At 34.1% G+C, this 16,103-nt stretch overlaps 1 protein-coding gene across 4 annotated transcripts in view; it reads right to left on the bottom strand.

Moving 5' to 3' along the window:
- Positions 1-3,728: 3,728 nt before the first annotated feature.
- The window catches only part of LOC107688204 (zinc finger protein 385D-like), a 64,643-nt gene continuing 52,268 nt past the window's right edge, over positions 3,729-16,103 (bottom strand). The window contains exons 4-8 of one of the 4 annotated variants that reach the window (XR_001634208.1): positions 9,326-9,622; positions 7,825-8,006; positions 6,593-6,694; positions 4,338-4,654; positions 3,729-4,214 (exon numbers count right to left, since the gene is read on the bottom strand). Coding sequence is in view for 3 of the 4 variants with exons in the window: in XM_016485806.1 (XP_016341292.1) it covers positions 4,421-4,654; positions 6,593-6,694; positions 7,825-8,006; positions 9,326-9,622 (815 nt within the window). In the remaining variant the exon portion in view is untranslated. Of the gene's footprint in view, positions 4,655-6,592; positions 6,695-7,824; positions 8,007-9,325; positions 9,623-16,103 lie in introns of all 4 variants that reach the window. The other 3 variants (XM_016485806.1, XM_016485808.1, XM_016485809.1) reach the window with 3 other exon arrangements.

Genomic DNA, 16,103 nt, shown 5'->3' with positions numbered 1-16,103 from the left:
ATATATATATATAAAAAATCTTAACCCCAAACTTTTGGACAGTAGTGTGTCTAAATATTAAATTGCACTGAAATATATATAAGAAAAATCTACTATTATTACTCATTGTAATAATAAATGTGACCCTGGACCACAAAACCAGTCATAAGGGTACATTTGAAATTGTACATTATCTGAAAGCTAACTAAATAAGCTTTCCATTGATGTATGGTTTGTTAGGATATGACACTATTTGGCCGAGACACAACTATTTGAACATCTGGAATTTGAGGGTGCAAAAAAATCTAAATATTGAGAAAATCACCTTTGAAGTGACTGAAGTCCTTAATGAAGTCCTTCGCAAGTTTTGATATATTTTAGGTAGGAAATTTACAAAATATCTTCATGAAACATGATCTTTACTTAATATCCTAATGATTTTTGGCATAAAAGAAAAATGGATAATTTTGACCCATACAATGTATTGTTGGCTATTGCTACAAATATACCCGTGCTACTTATGACTGTTTTTGTGCTCCAGGTTCACAAATATAAAATATGCATTTAAGAGCTATGGGGAGGGGGAAATAATCATTAAATAACCTACCTTAAATTTCAGTTTGTTTCTCACACAAATTATTGCATGGCTTCAGAGGACCTCATATAGCACACATCATATAGACTACTATATAGTGCTTGACAGTGTTTGCTAAGTATATGTTTTCATTATAGAAAGGAAAAGTCATACAGGTCGAAATCTGCATATTCCATCCACAGTATTCATTTTTTAAATTCAGCAATGGTCTAAAAAACACAACAACAACAACGAAAGAAAATCCAGATAATTGGAATCTGATTTGGCTCCTGGTTTTGGATAAAATACAGCCTGTCTTCTATCATGGAACTGACCTTCCGCTCAAACAGAACATATCGACTCCTACATGCAGATGTTCAACATTATGGTTTGAGAGACAGCGAGACCACGCCAGCATTTCACTCTCCGCTATCATTGCCGTTTGCTCATCAGACCACTGGCTCCGTCGCTTCTGGACCGGCGCACCTGCCACTTTTCAACACGGATCAAGTCATAGCATGGATTTATGTAAGAGGTTTCAAGAAAGTTCACGAGAAAGTCCGCGGAGAGTACGGGTTATTCAGCCCCGCATCTGCTGACTTATGAGCTTTTGACAAATGTGACTCATACAGGAATGTCAGAAAGTGAGATTGATGGCAGCGGCGTTTCATAACGCATACAGAACCTCCTGGAAACCAACGTTTGTTTAAAAACACAGTTTATATTGACTTTTTATAGGCACTTTTGTTTTGTTTTGTAAAGAGGTACATTTTTGCTGATTAGCAACTGCAAGTGTGACTCACTTTTACCGGCTCGTGGACCAAAACAAGGAAAGTTGAGATAATTGGCGTGCATTTTGTTTCTCGACGCAATCCATTAAAGCAATAGTTCACCCTCAAAACGATCATTTTGTCATATATACTCACCCTCGGGTCGTTTCAACCCTGTCGTTTCTTTCTTCTGTGAAACATGAAAAGAAATGATCTGCAAAATGTCTGAGCTTTGTTTTTCCATACAACCAAGGTGGACGGTGAGGTCGACGTTTGATGGCAAACGTTGTTGGTTCTCTAGTGTTACATACATGATTGCAAATTTGAAAATGCACAGGAAAAAATGACCCTAACAACCAAATTTTGGGTTTGTTTCTCACACAAAGTGATCATATGACTTAAGAAGACTTGGAATAAACGCATGGACTACTTTTATGAGACTTTTAAAGGAATAGTTCACCCAAAACTGAAAATGTACTCTTCCATGCAAGATGAAGATGTGTTTGTTTCTTCATCAGATTTGGAGAAATTCACCAATGGATCCTCTGCAGTGAATGGGTGCCATCAGAATGAGAGTCCAAACAGCTGATAAATACATCACAATAATCCACAAGTAATCCACACCACTCCAGTCCATCAAATAATGTCTTGTGAAACGAGAAGCAAAAAGCTGTGAAAATAAGGAGGAAAAATTCTGACGGCACCCATTCACTGCAGAAGATCTATTGGTGAGCAAGTGATGGAATGCTACATTTCTCCAAATCTGTTCTCATGAAGAAACAAACTCATCTTTGGATGACCTGAGTGTGAGAACATTTTCAACAAATTTTCCCTTTTGGGTGAACTATTCCTTTAAGGGGTTTACGGAAAACAGAAGTTTAGATAGTCTAGTTAGATATCCTATATTTCTCCTTGTGTTTCAAAGAAGAAAGAAAATACTGTGAATTTGGGATGGCAGAAAGCTGAGTAATGTATTTTAATTTTGAATAAAATATTCCTTTAAACAAATTCAGTGTTCAAAAGTTTAGGTTCTGCTCAACAAGCTTAATTTATTTAATCCAAAATACAGTAAAAACAGCAATATTGTGAAATATTATTACAATTTAAAATAGCTGTTTCTATTTGAATATATTGTAAAATGTAATTTATTCCTGTGATGCGCAGCTGAATTTTCAGCATCATTACTCCAGTCTTCAGTGTCACATGATCCTTCAGAAATCATTCTAATATGCTGATCTAAAACAGTTTTTGTTGCTTAATATTTTTTTCCAAGATATTTTTTTTAATTCATGATTCTTTGAATGAATAAAAACAGCATTTATTTAAAATAAAAATCTTTTGTAGCATTATAAATGTCTTTACTATCACTTTTAATTTAATGTGTCCTTGTTCAAAAGTATTAATTTCTTTAATAAAATATATCTGACCCCAAACTTTTGAAGGGTAGTGTGTGTGTATATATATGTACATTCTCCATATTTAAGTGAATTAATTTTCTTTTTTTTTCAAACAAGCAAGTTAACAAAGCAGGATTCTTTATTTGAAAATGTTTATCGTTTTTCACATTGCAAGAAGAGACAGACAAGCTTTGTGGCCCCAGTAGCTCATGTAATATTCATGAGATGTTTCCAGGGACGACTTCAGGTGAAAAGCCCGCTAACTCACCCCAACATACACACTCACACGCACACATATTCACAAACAGGTATAACAGGGCTTAATTTGTATTGGAAAAGCTGGATCTGGATCTGGAACTGGACTGCAAACACTGACCATTTTTGGAGGGCCTTAAAACTGTGAAATTAACTTTTATTTGACCGTCTTTGACGTCAGCAGCCTTAACATTCCTAACATCAACATCAGAATTAACATGACAATTTTCCTGCTGGAGCATGATCAGTCACATGACATTTTTCAGCTCAAGTTATTGGCTGAAACTTCTTAAGCTGTAACTGTATAAAATGCACATTTAATGTCCCAAACCTGCAAGATCCATCACCAATAACTTATTCCATTATGTATTAATAGACCCTTTTCACAGATGCATTTCCAGAGTTATTAACACTGTAAAACTAGCAAAGTATTTTTAATATTTTCATGTACATTTATAACACTATACTTTGCATTTTTTTTTACCTCTGCATTAAAGTTTTTTAGTTTTTCTGCCTGGAAATTTCACATTTAATTCAATGTGGTAACTGGTGTTTCTTTATTTGTGAAATTTACTAGCAATTTCTCAGTGAAAATTGTTTCAAAATAATTTTTTGAGGAAGTGATGGCAAATTTTTCATTACTTAATTTATTAAGAACAGACAACAATTACAATTATTTTTGTCGAATTAATGTATGATTAATAATAAATTCTTAATTTTGGAAAATAAATGAGCAATTTCAGAGTGAAAATAGTTTCAAAGTATATTTTTTGAGGGAGTGGTGGCAAATTTGACATATTTCTCTTTTCTGACCAGCGTAATTGATTATGTATATATTTGATATATGAATTTTTGATATGATTATGCTGATATGATATATGAATAGAAATTTCTTCCTCTTTTGTGAAGTCATAGAATTGCTACTTTTTCTATTGAAGCTAATGGGAACCCAAAAATTATATTTGTTGTAGATTCCATTCCCCACTATAGAAGTTTATGATGACTTCTGTTTCTGAGAAGCACAGAAATGTGAAACGGGTCCATTGACAAATGAAGCACTGCTGACCTGTTACACCAACAGCTAGAAACAGGAAGAGATCTAGACATCTAAAGCACTGAAATCAACAACAGAAAGACTTAAAGTGCAAAACAGCAGAGAAATACAACTTTTAATTTCCCCCATTATTAACATCTCTGTGTTCCCAAACTCACCTTAAATTTACAAATCAGTCTTGTACTCTAAGCGATGATAATGATGAATCATGGTTTCCATACAGAAAAAAAAACAAAAATCAAATCTATACCCAATACATTTATAGCTTAACGTCAGTGTGTCACAAGTAAATGATGATGCATAGTTACCTGGTTCATTTTTTGTCTTTAAATTATTGCGATATCGCGCATTGGATCTGGGTATGAGGTCCCCAGAGGTCATAGTTCAAAGGTCAATAAGGGGCAAACAGTACAGGCGTGTGAGCAGTCCTGATTGGCCCCGGTGCAGGGCGGAGCAGCGCGGCGGGGAGGGACTGAGTCTGAAAGAGGACGGGGTTATGGCAGGCACGCAGCGGGAAGGCGGAGCCAACAGCGGCGACCGCAGCGGCGACAGCTGCCAGGTGGGACGGCATTATCCTGGTGGTCAGCGGTGGACACAGGTCTTTACCGACTGGCATCTTCATCTGCTGGACACAGGACAGGTTTTTAAATATTTTGTAAATTCATTTTTTAACTAGTAAAATATAAAATAAATATAAATAATGAAAAAAGTCATTTTTAAAATTAAAAAATATTACTATTAAACAAATCATTAAATTCTTAGATTTGAAAAAAATACTTCAATAATGATCAATGAAAACAAAAAAACAAATATATATATATACACACACACACACCAAATTATAAGTTTAACAATATAATTATTTTAATAATAATAATTCCAAATTATTGTATATGTTCATTTATTAAATGTAATTGCACCATATATATTTAATGTGTTGTTTTTCTCAGTGACAGAAATAAATTCCATAATAACTTTGATTTCTTATTTCATTATTAACAATAAAAAACACAAATAATAAATATAAAAGAAAAGGAAAGAAGGATGTGCACACAAAAAATATAGGCCAAAGCTCATGTAGATGTATTCCATCAAGTCCGCAAGTACAAACAAAGTACCGCTGATTTAGGATTGAACTCAAAAACATTTTGTACTTTCTTTGTACTAATTTTGTGGCCTCGATGGAATAAATGAGCATCGGCCTTTATTTTTGTGTGCAGATTCAATTTCATTAGTAAAACCTGTAGTCAAATGGGTTGTATTGCAGTTATACCCTACAATGCTATGCGATTCCAGCGATAGCTCACTATGTTGATGTTGCTCCAGACCCATATGTGGTTGTTCGTTTCCATGGAACACCAAACAGTTTCAATACAACAACGGTTCAGAGTGACCGCAAGCACCACAACAGTAGTCCACATGACTCATGCGTTATCTTCCCAAACGTCTGAAGTCATATGATAGATTTTGTTTGAGGAACAGACTGAAATTCAAATCACTCACGGAAAATCTTTGAAATCTCATTTGTGTTCACAGTGAGCTTGACAGATGTGGTCACTATCAGCTGTTGATGCATGGAACAAAGCGGAAAAAATATCAGCGTACGGGTTTGGAACGACATGAGGGTGAGTAAACAATGACAGAATTTTCATTTTAGGGCAAACTATCGCTTTAATAAACGGTCTGGATGTGTATAATTCATCAGGATGTGTTATTCGAAAGGAAAAAATTGTTTTGATAAGTGTTCATCAAAACATAATGGTTTCCTCTGTCTCTGAAACAACTTTCCCTGCTGACATACACGAGTCAAACAGGTGCTGATAGCACACTAATAAACTACACTGCTGTTCAAAAGTTTGGGGTCAAAAGTGTGATCAAAAGTTATTACAAAAGATTTCTCTTTTGAATTAAAGCTGTTCTTTCTTTCTATTCATCAAAGAATCTTAAAAAAAAATATGAAGCAGCACAACTGTTTTTAACATTGATATTAATCAGAAATGTCAACAGCAAGTCATTAGTATGATTTCTGAAGATCATGTGACACTGAAGACTGGAGTAATTTTGCTGAAAATTCAGCTTTGATCGCAGGAATAAATTACACTTTAAAATATATTCAAATATAAACCAGATATGATGTTTCACAATATTACTGTTTATAGTTTTCATCATTCGTTCATAAACATTAAAAGATCATATGACCCAATAATAATTTTTTACAATTATTTAATATCTAAAAATGTATATGAACCACCAACACATAATCTATACACTAATGAAGTCCTGCTATTCATTATTTCCACTGAACAGTTTTCCACTCTGAAATGTGTCACATCGTGAAAGTTCAGTGTATTGTGAAATCATTTCATGTTGTTGTTATTAAATATGGCATCACTCCATCATGCAAGATCTGATTTTGAAACAGTCTGGGCTGACCCCATTATTTTTGCACCACCACTAGCATCACAAAACAGAACTGCCTTTATAGTTTTCCATTTCTATTGAAATGAACAAGGTTGCTGAATAATATTTTTCTCCAGGTATTGTTAAGGAAGCAGGAACCTACTGTCTGTTTGGTGGCTCCTCTTTGGGTTTTGGGGTAAGGACTGTACTTGGGTTTGTCTGGTTTCCCTGCAGCTCTGTCTTTATGGCGTCTGCTGCTGATATGCTGACGATACAAACACAGAATGTGACACAGATGTGATGAGCCGACAGACACCGTTTACAGATTCTATAACAGCATTTAATGCTGTTATGAACTTTTCATACCAAATTAAAATACAATTTGCACTGCAGATTATTTGCCACAAGCATTTATAGCAAAACAAACCACTGCCATTAGCGGCACCAAAGCAGAATATTCCATCCTTTATTATTTATTTAGACTGAATGATGTTGAATGATTTTGATTTATGTTTCACTATGATTTATTTATTTTTAATATTGTTTAATATTGTATGGATGGTGGGTATTTATATCCTCCACAAAATTACAGAAATCATTTTTACATCAACATATATCTACACAACTAATTAAAGTAATTCTTTTCTTTATTTAAAAAAAAATCTTAAAATCTTAAAATAAAAATCTATCTATCAATATCTATCTATCTATCTATCTATCTATCTATCTATCTATCTATCTATCTATCATTTGATTATCAATTTCACCATTTTATCATGGTGCAATATGACATATGTTGTTGTTCATCTGAGGTTTTATTTTCCAAACTTTAAGACCTGCCAAAGACCAGATAATTTTTTTTTACATGAAAACCATGGAATTCAATAGGATGTCCTAACTTTTTCACATGACTATATATATCATTATAATAATTTATAACAATAATAATAGCAATAACAACAACAACAACAACAAATAATACTAATTAATACTTATTGTATTCTTTCATTTATTACATGGAATTTCTCGCATCTTTCTTCAAAAAGCAATTTTTTTACTTTTGAATCTTTCCATCTCCATAAAATAAATGGTTTAACCACTGCTTTAAAGCAGGTACTGTACATCAAAAATAGGCAATTATTACTATTATTTTAGTAAAATAGTAAACAATATTTCACTAAAATCTTACAAACCTTAAAATCCTCCAGTAGAGTGACAACATTAGAGTTACTTTATAAATGAAATCTCACAAATAAAATCTGAAGTCAAATGAGATTTTGACATTATTTTACTGAAATCCATGCAGCGATGCTTTTGATGCTGCCTATGTAATGCTGCCACATCATGCTGCGCTCTGGCTTTCAGAGTGACAGTCAAATGAGGTTCGGCACTCACCTGCTTGAGCTGCGTCTCTGAATTGACACGCACGTCGCAGGCTTCACAGTGGAATGTCTTGTTCTGCAGGCCCGTGTCTGCTTTAGCGGGTGCAGTCAGCTTGCTCTTCAGTCCGGGCCTGGGGAAGGATTTGATGGAGCCGATCCCACTACGAGCCTCCAGCATGGTTTTGTGTTTGGTGCCTGAGGAACAAAACATGGCAGGTTCAAAACATTTATCATCTTAATGATACGCATTCGCCAGAGAAAATAAAACCGTGAGGGCTGGATGGGGTCTTTAGCGCTGATGCATCACATTTCAAAGTCAATTACTGTATATGTATTAGAACTAAGTATACACTAACCGTCAAAAGAGACATGTGACTGAATTTATGGTTCTCATTGATCTTAAACTAAAGGTCTTTGCTTTAATACTTGAAAAAAAAATGATACAGATCAGCTGGATCAAACAGTGAAGGAAAAGCAGCTTCTGTGACCCACAGCTTTGGTTTCAGTATTTTTATGATTCATTTTCTCCTTAAGCATATTTTGTTCCGAAGTTCCAAACCATGAACCAAATCAAGCAGCTCCACATCACAACATTTATCTGAAGCAAAAAGTGTTTCAGAACAGGCAGTCAGTAAGATTTCTAATGCTTTTAAAAGAAGTTTCTTCTGTTCACCAATGCTCCGTTTATTTGACCAAAACACAGTAATAATGTGAAATATTTTTACAATTTAAAATAACTGCTTCCTATTTGGACACATTTTAAAATGTAATTTATTCCTGTGATGCACAGCTGAATTTTCAGCATCATTACTCCAGTCTTCAGTGTCACATGATCCTTCATAAATCATTCTAATATGCTGATTTGCTGCTCAAGAAACATTTCTGATTATTATCAATGCTGAAAACAGTTGTGCTGCTTCATATTTTTGTGGAAACCATGATTTTCGGGATTCTCAGATGAATAGAAAGTTCAAAAGAACAGCATTTATTCGAAACAGAAATCTTTTGTAACATTATAAATGTTTTTACTGTAACATTTGATCAATTTAATGCATCCTTGCTGAATGAAAAACATTAATTTCTTAAACAAAATACTGATGACAAACTTGTGTGTTGTAGTTTGTGTTGCTAATTATTATGTTAATGTAAACTAATTAGTCTGAAAAATGTCCTCACAACCCAACTTCCCAAAAATCATAACCGAGGTGTAGTATCTTGCTGTAGAATTAAAGTATTTTAGTAGTACTTTGATTTTTTACATTTCTTTTTTAAACTCTTTGACTTTTAACTTAGTTTCTAATAAAGAAGCTGTTCACTGCGGTAATTTAAATTTTTTACCATGACAAGAGTGACTTATTACTTTCATAAAATTGCAGCAACACCAATATGATAAAAGGCCCTTTTTTTTAAAGGCTATGTTACTTCAGTTCTGTAGTCTTGCATGTGTCAGAGTAAGACCTGATCCTGTTCAATTCAGAAAAGCCTCAGTGCAGGCGCTCTGAGTAGCTGCTCACCACTGTTATGCGCGTCTAGCTGTGACGCAGAGTTGACGGCCACCTTACAGAGGGAGCAGTAGAGCAGACGCAGTGCTTTCTCATCCTCCGTCTCCGTCTCTGTCTCTGGACTGACTGTGGGGTCGTTCTCCTCCAGTTCAGGCAGGTTGGGCGTGATGGAGCGGCCGTCCTCTCCTCCTGACACTGAGGTAGACTCTGGCTCTGTGGGCTCCATGCTGGGGCCGGACCCCGGGGCAGAAGAGGGTGATGAAGGGGCCACAGGCGCTCCAGGACTCCCACCTGTAAAAGACAAATGACCTGTTATTGGTAAGTGTGATAGCGCTTTAGTGTTTATACCGTAGCAGATCTAGTTTAAAATAATAGTTTTAGGGTTATTATTGCAAGTCTTTTGTTTTGATCTCAAGTGTTTCATAATGTAATGCAAGCTAATCATGAATAATTGTTTGGTTTCCATTTATCACAATGTAACAAGCAAACAATAACTCGTCATTTATTATGAATAACCATTTAGATAGTATCCATCAAGTTCTAAATATAAAGAGAAAATGATTTAGACTATTGAAAGAAAAACATTTTTGGACAATTTCCTACATAACTAACAAACTACATGGCAATACAAAGTGTGCTTTTATTAAAACAATTATAATAATTTAATAAATTGCAAAAATTTAAATAAAATAAAACAAACAACCAAATAAATAAATAAATACAGACTCGTCATTAATTTATTATAAATAATCATTTAGTTTGCATCTTCAAAATGATTAAAATCAAGACCTTTTCATTTTTATAGTCTTTAATTTAATGGACTATGCAATATAACATTTAATTACAACTTAAAAAAAAAATAGAACAACATAATAAAATTTAAAAATTAATTATAAAATTAAATAAATATTTGATAAACACATGCCTATTTTTCTAACTGAAGCACTGCACCGAATGCTATTGAGGCGCAAATACAAGTCAGACTTTTCTAATTATACACACATTATATTGTCCACTGGATGGATGAGTATTGGATTGTGTTTTGGATGAATAAATATGCAGCAGGCACACTTAAACACAAACCCTGATGTCACTGATGACTTGTCGACCTCTAAAAGCTCCTTCGTTGCCATTGTCAATAATACATGAGCACATTATTCCATCGAACAGCACTCTCGTATTCTGGCTGTGAGTTTTTCCCTGAGTGTTGGACTTGCTTTGATTTGAAGACTTCCTTTATTTGTGCTGGAAAATAACTGTGTCAAATATCAAGATCGATGGCGCCACACGCCAGTATTACCTAATGCGGTCGACACTGAAATTAATTGCACCGAATAAGATAAACTGCCGCTGATTTTCCCCAGATGAGGTCTGGTTCTGGCAGGACGCTCTGATCAATGTCTGAGGTGTCTGAACTCTTTGTACAGTAATAACACAGAGGCTCTCTTCATTTCAGACCCTGCGGACTCAATCGATACTGATATGTCATTCTATTTTGGTGACCCGTTAAGTAGAGTCTCTTATTTATCCCAGAGCTCCTCTTCGGATCATCTGTAAAAGAAAAAGAGGCATGGATGCTACCGAACGTCTCGCTCAAACTAAGACCAATTAGTTAACCCTAGGGCTTCAACAAACAGTTATTTTGAAAATCAATTAATCTAATGATTATTAGAATGAATAATAAACAAATTGATTATTGCACTGATTAATCAATAAACTTTCAACTTTCGTAATTAGTAGCAATTCATTAAAATATAGAGTTCACATTCTACACAACTTTTCCACAACATTCTAATTTATTGAGATGCACCTGTACATGGAGCGGTTGTAATTCTAACTGAAAGTGACAATGGCATCATTATTTCATGGTTAATACTGTAAAGTTGCTTGCTTTTTAGCAGTCTAGTTATTGTATAACGCTCTATTACAAATGTGACGTGACTTACTGGAGCTGGTGCAAAGATTCATATTGCTATGATCAGATGCTTTCTTAACTGCTGTTTTCTCACTGCTGTCATTTTTGTTGTGTTTATTTTGTTATTGAGAGGAAAGCATCTAAACGTCACTCTTAGCAGAGTCGTAATGTTTGCTGACCACACAACGTTGCTTGTTTATATTGAACTTCTTTTTACCTCTAACTGAAGAACGGAAAAGAACTTCGCCACGATTACATCGGGGGCTTTACACAGGACAATATATTTGTTCATCGTTTTGTAAAACTTTCCCACACGCTACTGTTTCGTGTAGTCAAAGTACTTACTCAAAAAAGTAATCCACTACAAATTACTAATTACTTCTTTAAAATTGTAATTTGTTTACATGACTGATTACTGCATTTAAAAAGTAATCAAACCTAAAAAATACCCTACAAATTGAAACTCATAGCTTCTTCAGTACTTTAATATTGACTGAAAAATTACATAAGCATCAAAACAATAACTTGAACGATCACTTGCATTTTTTCCTGATAACTGTGAAAAGAACTTGTTTCATAACTTGTTTTCATAATTTTTGATCGTACAGATAAGAGTAATACATCATTTGAAACTGTAAAAGCTCTACTTTTATTTCTACACTCGCAATATCAACAAAACATTGTTCTTTATAGCGTACAATTTGTACAATTGTCTTGTAACAAATAGGGTGCGCTTTCTGCAGTCTCAGTCTCCATGAATACCTTCCTGAAACGTGTGATTAAAAGAACAAAACTTAGCAAATACTTGACACACAGACATGAGAAATATATCTAAAGATGGCTTGAAGTAGAGACCTGCACTCCCGCGGAACCCAACGCAACAGGGTGCGGCGCGGGACAACTCTTGATGGGCGAGTGCGGGTGCGGGCGGGAAGAGACTCGTGTGTGTGTGTGTGTGCGGGATGCGGGAGAATAAAATGATTCGCGGGACTCCCGCAAAATAGAAATGATCTAAACATAAATTGTCTAAAACATATAAATTGTTATTTATGTCTCTAGGTTGAAGAAGTGTCTATTTTTAAATGTAAGTAAGTAATTTCGAAAACAAATATTCTCTGATAAAGTAATCTGTATGAAACCAAGGCTTGAGACGCGCAAACATGTAAATGCCCACATCACCTTTGTAAAAAAAAAAAAAAAAGCATTTAGATTAATCAAGTTCATCTCAGCTAATTTTCCTTTTTGGAAGAAGACGCACTGTGAGGAATAAGCCTTGAATTTACCTCAGAAGAAGAATGCGATGCGACGCGGGGATTAATCCAGCGGAGGATCCAATTCTGACAAGTCATTTATTTTTACTTATATTAGTGTTATTGTGACATAAACTTGTACACATTTACTAGTTGAACTTTTCCCAAACTATAATGCCAGACTAGAATATGTGAAATCGAGTGCAACATTTTGAAATATGATAGGCAACCTTTCATTGCATATAAATGTTGTAGAACTCATCTGCATTTTAGCGTGCATTCTCCAGTGATTTATTAAGGGCATACTGAGGCGCAAAATGATTTTTACTTCATATTTTTAACACTGCATTTGTAACATAAGTAACATACTTTTATTGACATTAGTAACTGTAATCAAATTACAAAAATTTTAAATGTAATGCATTACATTTCTGTGTTATCAGGAAAAGTAATTAGAATACAGTAACGTTACTCTATAATGCATTATACCCAACTCTGCTCATAAGCGTGTCTTCTTCTATTGGATAATATGTAGGATGGTTGAAATACAGTCTTGCGCTACAGTGCCACACTGGTCAAACAGCATCATTGCAGGCACTTACATTAGGTCATACGAGATCAAAGACTATTCAAAAAATAATAATTTTTGTGGATAGTGTCTATACTTTTGCCTAATCGTTTCAGCCCTAGTTAACCCTAACTCCAGCAATATAGTTCTGAACATATCGTTTTGGAGCCCAGAGTCCTTCATCCATGTTGAAAGGCTCACCAGCTGGCTAAAGGAGATTAGCTTGTTGAGCCGTGGACTGGGGCGTAAGCGCCGATGGCAAAAAGAGCCATTTCTCTCCCACCAGAGAAGCATCATTGACCATGACGGCTCGGCACAGGGAACTTCATTTACACTCCAGTTTCTATTAAATCTGCAGCGGCAACCGCACGGACACTTCAGTCGAGCTTGACCAGTAAGAGCCGGGAGCTCAACTAGAGACAACAGGAAACCAAAAGAGCTCTTCTCAAAGCTCTACAGATGAGGGTTTGGACAGGGAAAAACAACAACGGTTATAACAGTCTACGTCAACCAGTAAGACAACTTACTCGGTCTACTACAACATGTCAATGGCAGTACTGGGTAGATTACTTACAAATTGTAAGCCTAGTCTGTTACTGATTACAAATTACATCATGAAAATTTAAGCCAGTAATGTAATATTCTGACTACTTTTGACCTAACTTGTTTACATATTTACATGCATTTTTGTTATATAGATTAAAAAAAAAAAAAAAAGAAGGGAAATAAAATATATTCCATTCTTTGTTTTGTAAGATGATGAAAAGCTAATAATGAAATCTTAAAAATGAAAAATAAAATGAGTAAATTATTTTAAAATAAAAAATAAAGCGCCTGAACACCCTAATTTGAAATATTTATATCAAATAATATATAATATATCAAAGTCTTCCAGGTTTTAAATATAGGACCTCATTTGTTAACATTAGTTAATGCATTAATGTATTATCATACACTAACAATGAGCAATATATTTTTACAAAAAAAAAAAAAAAACGAAGGGAAATAAAATATATTCCATTCTTTGTTTTGTAAGATGATGAAAAGCTAATAATGAAATCTTAAAAATGAAAAATAAAATGAGTAAATTATTTTAAAATAAAAAATAAAGCGCCTGAACACCCTAATTTGAAATATTTATATCAAATAATATATAATATATCAAAGTCTTCCAGGTTTTAAATATAGGACCTCATTTGTTAACATTAGTTAATGCATTAATGTATTATCATACACTAACAATGAGCAATATATTTTTACATTTATTAACCACTGTTAATGTTCACAGTTCACAGTCGATTAACTAATGTTAACAGTATTTTGCTGTGAAAAATGTATTAGTAAATACTGAGGTCAACTAATGTATTTAACTAATGTTACCAAATGAACCCATATTGTAAAGTGTTACCATATTTATCAATATTTTGAATTAGCTTTTATTTTTATTTTATTTTTTTTTCAGTTTTCATTTTCATAGTTTTTAATTGTGCTTTTTATTAGCTTTTGTTTTGATTTTTATATTTCTATTATAGCTTTAGTTCATTTTTATTTTAGTTTTAGAACTTTATTTTGGTTTTAGAACTTTATTTAGTTCTAATGTTTATGTTTTTAAATTGAAATTTTTCAGTTTTACATTTTTAAATGTAAGTTTTCATCTGATATTTATTTTCTATTTTAGCTTTCTTTCAATTATCTGGTAGTAATTCTCTCAATTACTGGTTTAGTAAGCGCACATTCAGTGCAAAGATGTGTGCGAAGGAGCACATCATCTGGAAATAATTATGTCCTATTTTAAGTAGGATGCTGAATCACAGGCAATTTCACCAATTATGAATCACATTCCACTTAATGATTCCAGTTCCGTAATGACTCCATTAATGCTTCTTTTATTACTTTTGAGGAAAACCCTCATATAAATAGTTCTGATTATATACTAAACAAACACAACATTATTTGTGGTAACATTTCAAACAAGAACTAATTTGTCTTTTTGGCTGAGTCATTAAAAAGAACTGGTTCAAAAGAGTCATTTGTTTATGAATCAGATTACACCGGTTCTGCAGTATGTTCCTTACTGTGTGCAACCGGTGAGGATAATGCAAATAATAAAGACTGAATCTACAGCAGCACTGTTCTTCATAATCTTAACAAAATTGCCAAACTTTGCTGCTGCAAGAACACTGTGTGGATGCATGTATTTTGTGAACAGACCAAGCAATTTAGATAATGTTTCCATCCAGCTTCACTCTTTCAGTGAAGAGGTAATTTAAAACAGCTACACTTACAATTAATCAATTTACCGCTAACGTCAAAAAGCCCACAAAGTCATTTGCTGTTTATGGGGAGATTCACCTTGAACGACAGATAAAGAGTAAATGAGGTGAGCGGCAGCGCTGACCTGAACATTAGCCTCATTTTCATCTAACATCAGGAGGCTCGGATCACAAGCGGCCAACTCTACAGGAAGTCTGGCACATCCCAAACTACGACGTGTGATCAATTTGAGCAGCATTTGTGTGTGAAAATAAGTCATTAAAGGGTAATTTGTGAGAGTACAGGCTGCTTTGATTGTCTGTCAGAGTGCTGGTGATCTATAGACTCTGCTGTGACCTGTGAGCCAAAAGAAGGAGAAATGCACACAGACAGAACATTAGAGAAGGAAAAAGACAAAGAGATCAATGGTTCCTCATTAATGACCGGAATGGACTTGATCAATCTGCTCTATCAAGGTGCTGAAGGTGACAGAACAGATCTGGGTCAATCCATCTAGTTAATTTTTATGTCACCAATCATATTCCGAAGCCCTAAAGTATATGGAAAGACACTTTTTGGACACACTTGAAATATCTGAATGTCACTGCATTCGTTCACAAAATATCACAATGACACTTTTTTTTCTTAAATGCTAAAATGCAATGACATTCATACATTTTGAAATTGTGGCTAAAGAGCCTTAATACTCTTTTGCCTTAATGATTTATATAAACACTCTAAAATATCATCTTGTTTGATAAAATTGTTGATAATATTGCAATTTGAAAAGATTATTATATATAT

Source organism: Sinocyclocheilus anshuiensis, unplaced genomic scaffold (assembly GCF_001515605.1).
Source record: "Sinocyclocheilus anshuiensis isolate Anshui unplaced genomic scaffold, SAMN03320099.WGS_v1.1 scaffold1162, whole genome shotgun sequence".
Lineage (NCBI taxonomy): Eukaryota > Metazoa > Chordata > Actinopteri > Cypriniformes > Cyprinidae > Sinocyclocheilus > Sinocyclocheilus anshuiensis.
The sequence above is the reverse complement of the archived record's forward strand: the minus strand, read 5'-3'. Positions and strand labels throughout refer to the sequence as shown.